Source organism: Hoplias malabaricus, chromosome 3 (genome assembly GCF_029633855.1).
Source record: "Hoplias malabaricus isolate fHopMal1 chromosome 3, fHopMal1.hap1, whole genome shotgun sequence".
Classification (NCBI taxonomy): Eukaryota; Metazoa; Chordata; class Actinopteri; order Characiformes; family Erythrinidae; genus Hoplias; species Hoplias malabaricus.
Genome location: NC_089802.1, coordinates 66,108,043 through 66,123,430, shown reverse-complemented (window position 1 = coordinate 66,123,430; position 15,388 = coordinate 66,108,043). Strand labels below are relative to the sequence as shown.

Here is a 15,388-nt window from a genome sequence, read left to right as displayed (position 1 = left end):
AAGTCAAACATGAACCCTCCGTTGTTCGTCTCTCGTTTACTCATAAACACACAGACAGCCAGTGGATTATCTGTTAACCGATACCTATAATCCCATCAAGTAATGAAGAATATGTCAGTACTCATTGAGCACTCCTGCTGTCTCATGTGGGCTGAAGAAGGGGTTTATTCAGATTTTTATTTTTATTTTCTGTATTGGTATTTTCTCTGCTTGTTTTAACATGTGGTTTCTCTTTCTCTCATTTGTTATGCTTTGTTTTTCTAATGTTGTTTTGTTGGTCCTTCTGCAGGTTCACAAAACCAGCTCCCATGTTCCTTGATCCAAATTTTAAAAGGCTATCGAAGATAAACACATATCAACCTCCTTTCGGCATAAAAACACAAGGTATGGTTCTAGGGTTTCATACTTTTTCACCAGCATTTGGACTTCAGATTTTTAAAGCTACAAATTTCTAGGTTTATGCGTAATATTTTTATTTATTTATTCATTTTTTCCTCCAATTTTACTGCACTATACACCCATGATTTAAAACATTTTGTGGTAAGCCACAATTAATATGAAATTTATTGTAATGTTTGATATTAATTAAATCCAAGATCATAATGTGTCTAATTGGCTCCTTCAAGGTAATGTGTATTAGGTGATTTCAAGCCCAGAGGACATGGAATGTCCCAGTCATTTTATCACCCTAATGCTGTTCCTCCATGGTCCACAGTCAGTAGGCTGTCAGCACAGTTATTCTGCTTACTGCAAAGGACCCGGCCCATGTGTGGACAAAACAGGACTAAGCAAAGTTTGCAGTGACCTTATTAAGTTCAACTGTAAGCAATAACATTTTGAAATATGGGAATTTAGCTGCCAGCAGCTCATTTTAAATCCAACTGAAAGGATAAACATTTTTACATAATCATGTCATTTCCTGTGATTTAACTTTTGCTTTATAAATAAGAACTGGCAAATTTTCTGTTCTACAAATGCACAGTCAGCTAATTTCTCTTTACTTTGGACAGTAATGAATGATGAAGAAAATGTAAACCAGTTTTTACTGCATATAATGAAAGGAAACATGTCAGTCTCACTAGGATAAAGCCAAACCAACGTCTGTAAAATTAACATAGTTAATGGGAATATGGGTAACACCACTGAGCAGATACCAATTTTTGTACAAGACTGTAAAAGTGAGAGATGTTTTACATTTTTGAAGTCTGTTAGTACTTTAGTGTGTGCAGTAATAAAACTGACAACTTGTATGTCTTTTAAGCTTATTAAGCTGACACTCCCCCACACCCCATTAAGTGTTGTAGCAGTTAAGTTCTGGGCCCTGCAAATGATATACCATTTAAGGTGCTGAAAATTTAAACAAATAATTTTGTGAATGCGCATTAATGTGTTCTGTAGGCATGTCATGGCATGGGCTTTAACAGCACCCTGCCTTTGCCCTTGACTGGAATCACGGCCAGATCATGGTATAAATAATTGGGATTTACTAACAAAATTCTGATAGGATGCCAAATGGAAAATGCTTCTATGACATTAGAGATGCCCAACTTAAGTCAAATTTAATATTTTAAATTTTTAAGCCATATTATCAAATCATTGATAAGACACAAACTTATATTTGTTTAGGAGCTGGATATTCTGACTTTGGTAATTACATGTTTTTCCACCTCCTTTAAAGAAAACAAATGGATGGAAACACTCAATGTTGATACATTATTAAAATTACATTGTAATTTGCATTTCTAAAATGAAAACTTGTCCAAGTATAAAACTGCAAATTAGTCTACAGTTAAAAGGGAATGCTTAAGATTTCCACAAGCAGTTTGGACTTGGCTAATTGAAAAAAACAGAAGGAGTGTATTATAATATTATAAACAGAAGGAGTGAGAGAAGGAGCCTTGGTTGTACCCAGTCAACTTGCAAGTATAAGCAAAGTGGGAAAGTTATAAAAGGACAATATAGTAGACCAAGGAACACACCAAAGTTTCAGGATAGAAAACACAAAGCGATGTGCCTTTAAATATAGAAAACTGAAATACAAGACACACAGTAAAGTAGAATCCATGTTTGACAGAACTAAAAGAAATCAGCTGAAGGATATGGGATTTACATCTAGAAAAGCCAAACAAAAATCAGCAACTTAATGATAGAAAGCAAGATTGCATTGGGTGAAAGAGAAGCAATTATGGAGTCATCCATCCATTTTCCACCGCTTATCCAAGTCCGGGTCATGGGGGAAGCAGCCAGAGTAAAGAAACCCAGACCTCCCTCTCCCCAGCCACTGATTCCAGCTCTTCCGGGGGTATACAGAGGGGTTTCCAGGCCATTCGAGACATGTAGTCTCTCCAGCATGTTCTTGGTCTTCTCCGGGGCCTCCTCCCCGTGGGACATGCCCGGAACACCTCACCAGGAAGGTATCCGGGAGGCATCCGGACCAAATGCCTCAACCACCTCAACTGGCTCCTCTCGACGTGGAGGAGCAGCGGCTCCACTCCGAGTCTCTCCCAACCTCCTAACCCTCTTTCTAACGGAGAGTCCAGACACCCTGTGGAGAAAACTCATTTCAGCCGCTATCTCATTCTTTCGGTCACTACTCAAAGCTCGTGACCATAGGTGAGGGTTGGGACGTAAATTGAACGGTAAATCAAGAGCTTTGCTTTTCTGCTCAGCTCTCTCTTCACCACAGTGGACCAGTACAGAGTCCACATTAACGCTGACACTGCAACGATCCACCTCTCAAGCTCCCGCTCCATCTTTCCCTCATTTGTGAACAAGATCCCGAGGTATTTATACTCCTCCACTCGAGGAAGGATCTTACTTCCAACCTGGAGAGAGCACTCTACCCTTTTCCGTCTGAGTACCATGGACTCGGATTTGGAGGTGCTGGTCCTCATCCCTACCGCTTCACACTTGGCTGCAAACTGGTCCAGCAAGAGCTGGAGGTCCAGGCTCGATGAAGCCAACAAGACCACATCATCCACAAAAAGCAGACTTGAAATCCTGAGACCACCAAACTGGGCACCTTCCGGCACTTGGCTACACCAAGAAATTCTGTCCATAAAAAAAATTATGAACAGAACCAGTGACAACGGGCGGCCCTGACGGAGTCCAACTCCGACTGGAAACCAGTCGGACTTGCTGCAAGCCATACGAACCAGACTACTGCTCTGTTTATACAGGGACAGGATGGCTCATAGCAAAGAGCCCAGTACGCCATACTCCCAGAGCACCCCCTCCCCACCCCCCACAGAATACCCCGAGGGACACGGTCGAATGCCTTCTCCAGATCCACAAAACACATGTAGACTGGTTGAGCAAACACCCACGTACCCTCCAGGATCCTAGCGCAGGTAAAGAGCTGGCCTGTGTTCCACGACTGGGGCGGAAGCTGCATTGTTTACTGGGGACCTTACTGGGGACCTAACTGTTCCCCTATAGTTGGAACACACCCACCGATCCCCCTTCTTAAAAAGGGGAATCACCACCTCAGTCTGCCAGTCCAGAGGCACCCCAAACCCCCCCACGGATCCCCAAACTCCTACTTCCACAGAGGAAGAAGTGCTGGTGGGATTGAGAGGATCCTCCTTCCGCCACCTTATGATGTCCCCAATCAAGGTCAACAGTCATTTTACATGTCCTCACCAAACTCCTACCACACCTCAGTTTTTGCCTCAGCAATAGCTGAAGCTGCGAGTCACTTGGCTTCTCGGTACCTGCCAGCTGCCTCCGGAGTCCCCTGAGCCAGCCAGGCTCAATAGGACTCTTTCTTCAGCTTGACAGCCCCCCTCACCTGGGGTGTCCACCACCGAATGCAGGGAATGCCACTACGACAGGCACCAGCAACCCCACAGCTCCGTTCAGCCGCCTCAACAATGGAGGTCCGGAACATGGCTCATTTGGACTCAATGTCACCGGCCTCCCCCAGGATGCAGTCGAAGCTCCGCCAGATGTGGGAGTTGAAGATCTTTCTGACAGTTTCCTCTGCCAAACGTTCTCAGCAAACCCTCAGCACATGTTTAGGCCTGCCAGGTCTGTCCGGCATCCTCCCCCGCCATCTGATCCAACGCACCACTAGGTGGTGGTCAGTTGACAGCTCAGCCTCTCTCTTCACCCGAGTAACCAGAACATATGGCTGCAGGTCAAATGATATGGCTATTAAGACACTCTTATGCTTGAACATGGTGTTCGTAATGGATAAACTTTGATGGGCACAGAAATCTAATAACTGAACACCACTCGGTTTCAGATCAACGGGGCCGTTCCTCCCAATCACACCCCTCCAAGTCTCACTGTCATTACTCACGTGAGTAAGTCCCCCAGCAGAACAATGGAGTCCTGAGAGTGAGTACTCTCCAGCACCCCTTCTAGGGTCCCCAAGAAGGCATGGTACTCTGAACTGCTGTTCGGTGCATAAGCACAAACAACCGTCAGAGCCCTTTCCCCAACCCAAAGGCACAGGGAAATTACCCTCTCTTCCACTGGGGTAAACCCCAATGTACAGGCGCTAAGCCAGGGGGCTATGAGTAAGCCCACTCTTGCCTTACGTCTCTTACCCTAGGCAACTCCAGAGTGAAAGAGCATCCAGCCCCTCAAGGAGATTGGTTCCAGAGCCCATAATGTGTGTTGAGGTGAGCCCAACTATATCTAGCCGGTACCTCTTAACCTCGCTCACCAGCTCAGGCTCTTTTCCCACCAGAGAGGTTACGTTCCATATTCCAAGAGCCAGTTTCAGTAACCGAGGATCAGAACGCCAGGGCCCCCAATCTCGGCTACCACCCGATCCACAATGCATCAGACCCGGATTACTACCTCTCCCACAGGTGGTGGACCCATGTTGCTCCTTCAGGCTGAGCCCGGCCGGAACCCATGTGTGAAAGTCCGACCACCAGGCGCTTGCCAAGGAGCCCCTCCCCCAGGCCTGGCTCCAGGGTGAGGCCCCGGTAACCCTACCCCGGGCAAGGGAAGCTGTGTCTCTTTTGTTATTCTCTTCATCTGGGTCTTTATGGATCACTCTTTCTGGCCCATCACCTAGGACCAATTTGCCTTGGCAGACCCTACCAGGGGCTATTGCCCCCGACAACATAGCTCCTAGGCTCACGCAGGCACGCAAACCCCTCCACCACGTTAAGGTGGTGATGCAGGTAGGGGAATTATGGAGTCAGTACATAGAACATTTGGATTCATCAGTAGAAAATGGGTTTGTTGAGAATTTTTTTCAGGATGCCATACAAAGTAGTATATAGCATTTCTTTAGTAAATGCATACCAACATAGTGACATGGCCAGCAAACTGCAAACAGCAGCAAATTGTGGATCTAAACATTTTTTTGGTGGAAACCTTTAGTCCATGACAGTGCTTCATTCTTCAAGCTGTTCTATCGGCTGCTATTTAAGAAAGCTGGATGCAGGTTGATGGAGAATATTGTTTCTTATTAGTAAAGTCCATACCTCAAAGCATTCAGGCCATTAAAAAGCCCGAGGAGAAGCAGCAAATGTGCTAATTGTGGATAAATGTTTCCTAAACATTCCTAAAAAAAAGTCTGTATTTTTTTTCCTCTAATTTATTTGGAAAAAAATTATTTTTGTTTAATTTGTGCTATTTTTCACAAAACCAGAATACACAGGCCAGCCATAACATTATTAATACCACCTCCTTGTTTCTATGCTCACTATCCATTCTCTCAGCTCCACTGACCATACAAGCACACTTTACATATCTACAATTACAGACTGTAGTCAACTTGTTGCTATACATACGTTGTTTGCCCATATTCACCCTGTTATTCAATGGTCAAGACCATCACAGAGCAGGAATGATTTGGGTGGTGGATCATTCTCAGCACTGCAGTGACATAATGTTATGGTTGATTGATGTATTCATTAGCGTAGAAACCCTGAACGATGGGGTGGAGGTGTCCTCTTCAAAATTGAACACAGCTGCAATTTTTAGAACTAATGGTTTCAGTGCCTGTTCCTTTAAATGGTAAGAAGTCAATATGTATCTAAATGCTAGTAGGCAGAGGAGCAAATTAGCAGAATGTCAAAAAACAGACTGGATTCTTTTGTTTCACAGTTTGTCGGTTGGTATGTTTTTCCAGTACACAAATGAATATGTTTGGACTAGTTTGTTTGAGCTCGAGCTTTTTGCTGCGACATTTCCTGTCTTATAACAGCATTTTATCTGCTATCTTTCCTGTTCTTTTTTCCTTACTTGGACTGGAGGAAAAAAAAAAACATCAAAATGATTACTCAATTAGGAAATCTACATTGTTCATGGAGGAGCAGTTTGTAGTGTTACAATTACACATTACAGTCCATCTGTTTCTCTGCATACTTTGTTAGCACCCTTTCACCCTGTTCTTCAGTGGTCAATATATATATATATATATATATATATATATATATATTATAATATAATATATAATAATAAAATATATAAATGGGAAAAAATATATATAAATATTTATATATACGACGATAACAGCTTCAGCTTTTCAGGGAAGGCTTTCCACAAGGTTTAGGAGTGTGTTTATTTGAACATTCTTCGAGAAGCTAATTTGTGAGGTCAGACATTAATGTTGGACGAGAAGGCCTGGCTCACAGTCTCCACTCCAATTCATCCCAAAGGTGTTCTATCAGGCTGAGGTCAGAACTTTGTGCAATATTCCATAAATGAAAAAAATGTTGATTTATTTAATTGTTAAATCTCACAAAATATCACAGATCATTATCATTTCTGTTGGATGCTTTGTCAGTTAATTAAAAGTGCAAATTATTTTTATAAAGTACATGAGGTTTCCATAAAAGGAGTGAAGCAAATTTTTGTTGTTGCTTTTTTTTTTTTAACATGACTTTTTTTTTTTTTTTTACTTTCATGCTTTTGTTTCCCTGTCATACACCTGACTGCTCAGATGTGTGTGAGCCTTTGGGTGAAAAGGAGATGTTTTTAAGTTTACAGTTTCATGCATGCTTTATAAAAAGTCAGGTTCCATTCATTGACCAAACACTTCACTGGAGCTGCCTTTTAAAGTCCCCTCCAGCGAAGAACAAGGAATTTTGTTTTTAACCTTAACCTTTCAGTTTGGTTTTTTGCAATATACACTAGAAGGTTTATTATGCACAAAGTAAGCAGGCAAAAGCCAATGTCAAGCTGTAGCATTTCCATTTTGAAACTCCCAGATCATCTCAAATGGGTAGATTCAGAGAGCCAGGCTTTCTTACTACATACATTTAAAGAACCAATCTTTTTAACTTGTTTTATGGGGCTTCCTAGCTGCACGCTAGAGGCAGAGAGAGAAGCAGTGATAAATAACATTTACATATATCCACATACAAAAAGAAGAAGGTTTAGAGATGCACCTAAGCTATTTTTAAGGCATTAGGGGATGATTTTCTCAGAAATAACTTCTACATCAATTTGATGTACAGAGATGTGTTTTTTTTGTTTTTTTTTTTTAAAAAAAGGATTTTAATCAAGTAATAGGGAGTTTGTACTTCTGCTTTATACTAGATGCTGAAACATTGCTGTGAACAATTGGTTGCACTAGCTTAGGAGAGCATTAATGATGTCAGGTGCTGATGCTTGATAATTAGTTCTGCATCACAAGTGACACTCCAACTCCACAAGTGGATGGAATTCCATTACATAAAGGATTTCATGGCATAACATCTTTAGTTGTCTAATCCCAGTCAGTATACCTTACCTTGTATTACATAGCTAAATTCACTGTTTATAAAGTGTATTGACAAACTTTTGAACATGAACTGTATACAAATCAATGTGAATTTAATGCATTTAATAAACTGAATTACCATCTTTCCGTATTAACACTGATTAACCTTATTACATATACATGTTTTTATGTGAGTAAGTTATAAGCCTTACTCACACATGAGGTGTTTTGCATCTAAAAAGTAGTCTGTATTGTCTGTTGAGTTATGCTGAATGTCTGCTAAGTTCAAAAGAACTACAGAGCTTCATGATATAATTAGAGAATAATAATAATGGTCATGTTAAATCAGTGAGTGTCCAGCCCATCTGGAATTTTGTCTCATTGCTTAGGGTTTTACACTTTACCTGACTTTACAACCAGACTAATGCAATTCTGACTTGTTATTCCACAAAGTGTCGGTGGTTGTAAATCTTGGCAGTTATAGGAAAGGTGTTGAGCAGGTACTGATCTCAAAACTGTCATTGGTCTCTGTGACTGGAATGTTAAAACTCACATCTCTTTGATCATTCTTTAAACTGATTGAGCAGTGGACTGTGTAACAGATTTGTGTTTTTTGAGGGTTCAAGCACTCAGTGCTTTTGTAAAGATTTTTCTTCTAGTTTTTCTCCTGAAAAAAAGTCATTTTGGGGAAGAGATTGTAGATTGTACAGACACCAGACAGGGAGGATAGATGTATTGTAGTTTATGTGCATCTCTGTGGGCAACAAAAACGACACTGATTGGCCTGATGTTGGCGATATAACAAAGTGTAACACATTAAGGTCCGTGTATCTCCTACCATGTGTAATATAGAAAGAAAATCCTTTTTTCTCTGATTCCTTGGGTCAGACTCTCCAAAAAAAAAAAAAAAAAAAAAAAAAAGACTCAAGAATCCGTAAGCTCTACCTACTTCGATTTTGAGGTAATGTGCCTTACACAAATTTTTGAGCTATTTAAGAAAAAACACTTGTGTGTTTTTTTGTAGCTTTACTAAACTACTGAAAGTCCATCAGTTGTGGAAAAATGTTAACAGCTCACCTCTACCCTGTCTCTATGGAAAGGGACCACCCCAAGACTACCACAGATTTTATTTTATTTGGTCAGTGAATCAATCTGGTTGTCTGTGCCATTGACACTAACAGGATAGTGGATGTTGCCCTGCTATGAGTGAATGACTTTTATAACAAATTTATTATGGCGTTACACATCCATCTTGATTGCAAGTAGTTCATAAACAACTAGTTGTGCCAATAGGAGAAAAAATTAAGTTCCAGTGGGGTTTTTTGTTTGTTTTTGTTTGTTTGTTTGTTTTTAAACAATTAAACCCCTGGAATCTCTATCTGAAGTGAAGGCCATGTTCCCTACTCCAGATGTTGATATCAAAGAGATTCTGCTTTGTTTAGAATTTGATTAACATGGCTGGGTGTTTGTGTAATATATAAAAAATCTGTTCCAGTGCTTTTCAAATTCAATACGTCTGTGTCATCTGTCCTTAGTATAATCTGAGTTATTGCCGGTACTCATGCAATTGCCAGATTTTTTGACAGTTGGCGGGCACTCTTCAGTACATTTGGTTTTTTTAAGCCGCTCTACTTTTGTAAATTAAGCCAAGCTATGTGTTATAATTATCACATTTTTTTAAATGTCATAAAGTCCTTTACAGTGATTTATTACACTGAATTATTATTATTCTGCCACATGTTTTTTGCATACATTGTCCCATTACAAATATGTAACACACAAGTAGGTTTCTTGAATATTGCTGAGAATAAATGCAGTATTATTATCTAGTTCTGACAGAATCATCTTTTCATGATGACACTATAATTAGAATTCAAGCTAGGAAATAGTTTGTAAGGAGGAAGTTTTCTACTTGGAATCTTTCTGTCTAAGGTTTTTGTCTGCATTTTGGCATTTTAGCCCATTGAAAACACGGGTTTTCAAAAATTCTCTCCAATATGGAGATTTTTTTTACAACATTTTCAGTGTGATTGTGTGGACAAGAAAAATGTATTTTGCAGAGTAACTATAGTTTGTGATTGTAGCATTACAGAGTGACCTGTTTGGCCAGTGGAGCAGAGAAAATGATCAGTGAGTGCAGAAACATGGAAGTGGTCATAATGTTATGACTGGGCTGTGTATATAAAAATTGTACTTGGGTACATGTAACTGATTAGTAGGGGGAGTGAAAGAACTGTGCTGTCGCCTTCATGAAAACTACACTTTGTTCCTTACTGCTTCCTTGTCACTTGGATGACTGCCTGCCACTTCGGGTGTTTGTGTATCCACTGTACTAGTTGTCGTGTGTGAGACATTTTGTTATACGTTGTACAATGACAAATAAATGCATGTTTCATGTTTCTCTGCCCACAGAAAAGATCATCGACCTTATCTTATCAGAAACAAAAAACTATGGACTAGGACCTGAACTGGACAGGTATTAACAAAAATATTATACCTTGTAATTTATAATACTCGCTAAGAAAGTACTTAACACTCATAAAGAAATTGTAGTGCATACAGTCCACATTATGTATATGTTTTAAATTTGAAAACATGTACATAATACTGTCCAGATGTAAAATTATAGACATTTTACAGCACCAACCCTGAATAGAGTGATCAAAATTGTTGTTTCTGCCTGGGTAGAAGAGCTAATGGAGAAAACTATTATATTTATTATTGTATTATATGTATTAACTAATCAATTACATATTTTATACAACCCCAATTCCAATGAAGTTGGGACATGTTTAAACAGACATGTTTAACAGAATACGATGATTTGCAAATCCTTTTCAACGTATATTCGATTGAATACACTACAAAGACAAGATATTTAATGTTCAATTGGAAGACCTTTTTTTTTTTTTTTTTTTTTTTTTTTTTTTTTGCAAATATTCACTCATTTTGAGTTTGAGGCCTGCAGTACGTTCCAAAAGAGTTGGGACAGGGGCAACAAAAGACTGGGAAAGTTGAAGAATGCTAAAAAAAAAACCCCACCTGTTTGGTACATGCCCGAAGGGCTCAGTTATTCACAAGCAAGGATGGGGCAAGGTTCACCACTTTGTGAACAGCTGCGTGAGCAAATCGTACAAGTTTAATACCAATGTTTCTCAATGTAACATTGCAAGGAATTTAGGGATTTCCTCATCTGCAGTCCGTAATATTATCAAAAGATTCAGCGAATCTGGAGAAATCTTCAGACTTTTGATCCCTCAGGCGGCAAAGCATTAAAAACCAACATTATTCTGTAACGGATATTACCACAGAAACACTTCAGAAAACCATTGTCAGTGAACACAGTTCATTGTTCCATCTCCAAGTGCAAGGTAAAACTCTGCCATGCAAAGCGAAAGCCATATATCAACAACACCCAGAAATGCCGGCTTCTTTGGGACCAAGCTTATTTGAGATGGACTGAAGCAAAGTGGAAATGTGTTCTGTGATCTGAGTCCACATTTCAAAATGTTTTTGGAAATCATGGACATTGTGTCCTCTGGGCCAAAGAGGAAAAGGACTGTCCAGATTGTTATCAGTGCAAAGTTCAAAAGCCAGCATCTCTGATGGTATGGGGGTGTGTTAGTGCACATGGCATGGGTAACTTGCACATCTATGAAGGTACTATTAATGTGAAAGGTACATTGATGTTTTGGAGCAACATATGCTGCCATCCAAGCAATGCGTTTTTTCAGGGATGTCCCTGCTTATTTTTTATTTTTTTTTGTCAGCAAGACAAGACAATGCCAAGCCAAATTCTACATGTGTTAAAACAGCATGGCTTCATAGTAAGAGTGCAGGTACTAGACTGGCTTGCCTGCAGTCCAGACCTGTCTCCCATTGTAAATGTGTTAATGTGCATTATGAAGCGCAAAATACGACAACAGAGACCCCAGACTGTTGAGCAACTGAAGTTGTACATAAAGCAAAAAGGGGAAAGAATTCCACCTATTTCTATTTCAACCTCCTTTAGTTCCTAAGCTTATTGAGTGTTGTTAAAAGGAAAGTTGATGTAACACAGTGGTAAATATGCCCCTGTCCCAACTGTTTTGGAATATGTTGCAGGCCTCAAATTTAAAATGAATGAATATTTGCAAAAAAAAAAAAAACAAAATTTATCCGCTTGAACATAAAATATATTGTCTTTGTAGTGTATTTAATTGAATATAGGTTGAAAAGGATTTGCAAATCAAAATATTCTGTTTTTATTTATGTTTTACATAACGTCCCAACTTCATTGGAATTGGGATTGTATATGTGTATTGTATGCACTATTGCAGCCTTCCAGTGGTTCCCCACTCACGTTTTTAAAATATATCTACAATTTACAATTTCATGTTGCTAATTTTGCTTATCTTTTTCATTTTTGTCATTCACAGTTTGAGTTGTAAAAGGTGTATTATTATTGGAAATGGTGGCATCCTCTCAAACAAATCCTTGGGCTCCAAAATTGATGAATATGACGTGGTTGTAAGGTGAGTCATGCACAGGACATTGACAATGGCAATGGTTTTTTATATTTGTATTTCACTTAACCGTTATACTATGTCTCTGTTAGCTTTAACGGCCTCTGTGTATTCACCAGCTGTATTAAATAAAAGTAAATCATGGTCATTAGGTCAGAACATCATGATAATATTCTCTTTCTGGTTACCTCCTTATATAAAACATTGTAAAGGCTTTTCCCAAAATAATGTCAGTGGTTGGACACAGAAGTGTTGAATAAATTTAATCAGCTTGTTTGACAAATAACACTTGTGCATGCTTATTAGTCAGATAAATATAATTAACATTAAAAATATGCACAACTTGTGTGGCTAAGGTGAATATGATGAAAGGATGAGCAAACAGTTTATAGTCTCAAAATATGCATTGTGAAAATGTCTCCAAAATGTATCTTGTTTTGTGCAGTTTCCTGACTCTAACCCACCAGCATTTTTGTTTTTGGGTTCATGTGTATGCCCAGGCTGAACGAAGCTCCAGTGAGTGGCTTTGAGAAGGATGTGGGCTCAAAGACCACTATGCGTATCACGTACCCAGAGGGGGCTATTCAGAAGCCTGACCGCTATGAGAAAACCTCCCTGTTTGTCTTCTCTGCCTTCAAACCACTTGACTTCAAATGGCTCCGGCAGATGGTGTTCAAGGAGAGACTTGTAAGTCAGAGCATCTTGTCAGGTTCATGGAAGGGCTACAGATTCTCTCCTCTAAAAATTACATAGTGCAGTTTCTGCAGCGCTGAGCATGAGTAGCAATGACAGAGGCCCTGTACTCCCTATTACTTGGCACTGAAGCAACAGCTTTTTTAGCAGTTATTCTAAGGTTAAATACCTGTCTTGTGTATTTTTTAAGTGGCAGGTGATATACTGTTATCATTATTTACAGTAAGTTTTATATCTTGAAATTTAATCAGCAGTTACATGAGATATTTTGAGTCTTAATATTCTTATAGCTTCATTGTTAGTATTAAATCTCTTTTATCTTTTTAAAATCATCTACAGCTCTGTTCCTCATACTGGACACACAGATTGTGTTATTTTTGTTTTTATTATTTGTTTTTTTTTTTACATTTTAACTTGAACAACAACTTAGTTATTATTTCAGATGTGTATTCAAACTTTACTATCATGTTAGAATCATTGCAAACATTTATGTGAGACGATGTGGTGTTTTATAACTGACAATTGTGATTCCAAACTGAAATGCACATTACCTGCATTCATGGCACTTAACAAAGATTGTAACATTTTATTTTTCCTGCAAATGGGGCATATTTTAAATTTATTTTTAGGTACGTTTTTAGTTTCAAACATAAGATATGCAAAAATTCTCTTACCGTGTAATGATTAGTAAAGTCTGTTGCATTTAGATTGGACATCAGCAACACGGTTGGATTAAGTATCATTTAATTATTTTCATAAAATTGAGAATTACTGTTAAAATGCATTAAATATTCAGATTTATCTTGAGACTATTTTTTACACAGTCAAATAATATATTTTATACACACCAAATACTAATTTATTAAAATACTATTGTTAAATTGGGGCAACCTTAAGTTTAAAGAAGTGATCTTGAGCAATTGTATAATTCAATGACATTCCATATTTGATGAAGTACAGTCACCTCCATCTGAAGCAGTTTTACACCCGTTACCCAACCCTAGCTGATGAATGTGCTGGTAACAGTAGAGGGCAGCATGTTGTTAGCTCTAGAAGCTTTGGTTTTGGAGATCAGGTATAAAATTCCTCCTGGGAAATTCAGTTTTGGGATCTTTTAAGCCTTTAACCGATGACTTAGGAATGTGAGGAATCCATTTAAATGTGATAATCCTTGAACAGCCTGCAGCCAGGCGTCATTACATTGGCATGAAACTTGTATTTACGCCCATGGTGCATGAGTTATTATGTGTTTTGCTTCACCTCTCAGTCCTGTCATTGTTAACATATATTAGTCCAATCTGGTCTTCATGGTAGAAATGTTGCTTAATTGAAAATAGTACACAAACAACATTTGAAATAATATTTATTTATAATATATTTATAATATATTTGACTTTGAATTTGATGCCAACAACACATTCTAAAAAAAAAAAAAATTGGAACAGTCCATGTTTACTATGTGAACATGTTTACTGTGTTGCATCACCTCTTACTTTAACAATACTCTGTAAATGTTTGAGAATTGCTGTAGTTTTGAAATTACAATATTTTCCTGTTCTTGCATGGATTTTAGTTACTCAACTGCTCAGGGTATCTGCGTTTTTTGCATTTTTGGTCTGTGATAGGTCCAGAATAGTTTCACTCCCATACTGTTTTACTAAAAATGTGAATAGGCCTTGTTTTACTGAATTAAGCAAGGTTGTCTCAGAAAAATGTTATTTAGCTTGTAGTATGTTGTTCCAAATCTATATATATATCATTCAGCATTAATGGTGCCTTCACAGATGTGCAGGGCATTCATGTCATGTGCACAACTGCCCCCTGTAACATCACATATATTGGCTTTCATCAGTGTGCTTATTCATAACACATGACCCTTCTACACTACATGTCCAAAGGATGTGGCAACCGTGATTTCCTTGATTTGCTTAGTCTGACCAGAGGACACATTTCCATTTAGTTGCAGTCCATTTTAAATGAGCTTCCCTGTAGATGGACCTGTTCATTTAAGACTCCTTTTGCACAATAGATTTTTAAATTGCATTTGGGGATTCAGTAATGAATTATGTTCACACTTTTGGTTTTGGAAAGCATTTTCAGCCCATGCAGTTATTTCCACTACAGAAATACTTTTATTCACTGCCACCTTCGGGCCCCAAAACCACAGCTAGCCAGTACTGGTTTTGGGCCTTGATACTGAACTATTTAAATTTCTCTGGATTCTCTGTATCGTTAACTGATAATATATACTGTAGATGATGACATCTCTACATGATGAAAGCTAATTATTAAGTTGAGATAAGTTATTCTTGAATTGTTTCATTCTTTGCCTGCATATTATTGGGCTAATGGATGATTCTCCACACTGCAGTGACACTGATGTGGTGCTGTCTTGATACTGTGTTGCACTGGTGTGACTTGATCAGACACAGCTGTGCTGCTGATGTTTTTAAACCTCTCTGTGTCACTTTCAGAATAAGATATGCCACCAACTATGAAATTCGAAGACATTTTTAGT

General features: G+C 38.7%; 1 protein-coding gene across 4 annotated transcripts in view; it reads left to right on the top strand.

Moving 5' to 3' along the window:
- Positions 1 to 15,388, top strand: part of st3gal3a (ST3 beta-galactoside alpha-2,3-sialyltransferase 3a) — a 68,453-nt gene that overhangs the window by 30,723 nt on the left and 22,342 nt on the right. For all 4 annotated transcript variants that reach the window (XM_066663912.1, XM_066663914.1, XM_066663911.1 and 1 more), the window contains 4 exons: positions 290 to 384; positions 10,085 to 10,148; positions 12,091 to 12,186; positions 12,678 to 12,864. In XM_066663912.1, the coding sequence (XP_066520009.1) occupies positions 290 to 384; positions 10,085 to 10,148; positions 12,091 to 12,186; positions 12,678 to 12,864 (442 nt within the window). The remainder of the gene's footprint in view (positions 1 to 289; positions 385 to 10,084; positions 10,149 to 12,090; positions 12,187 to 12,677; positions 12,865 to 15,388) is intronic.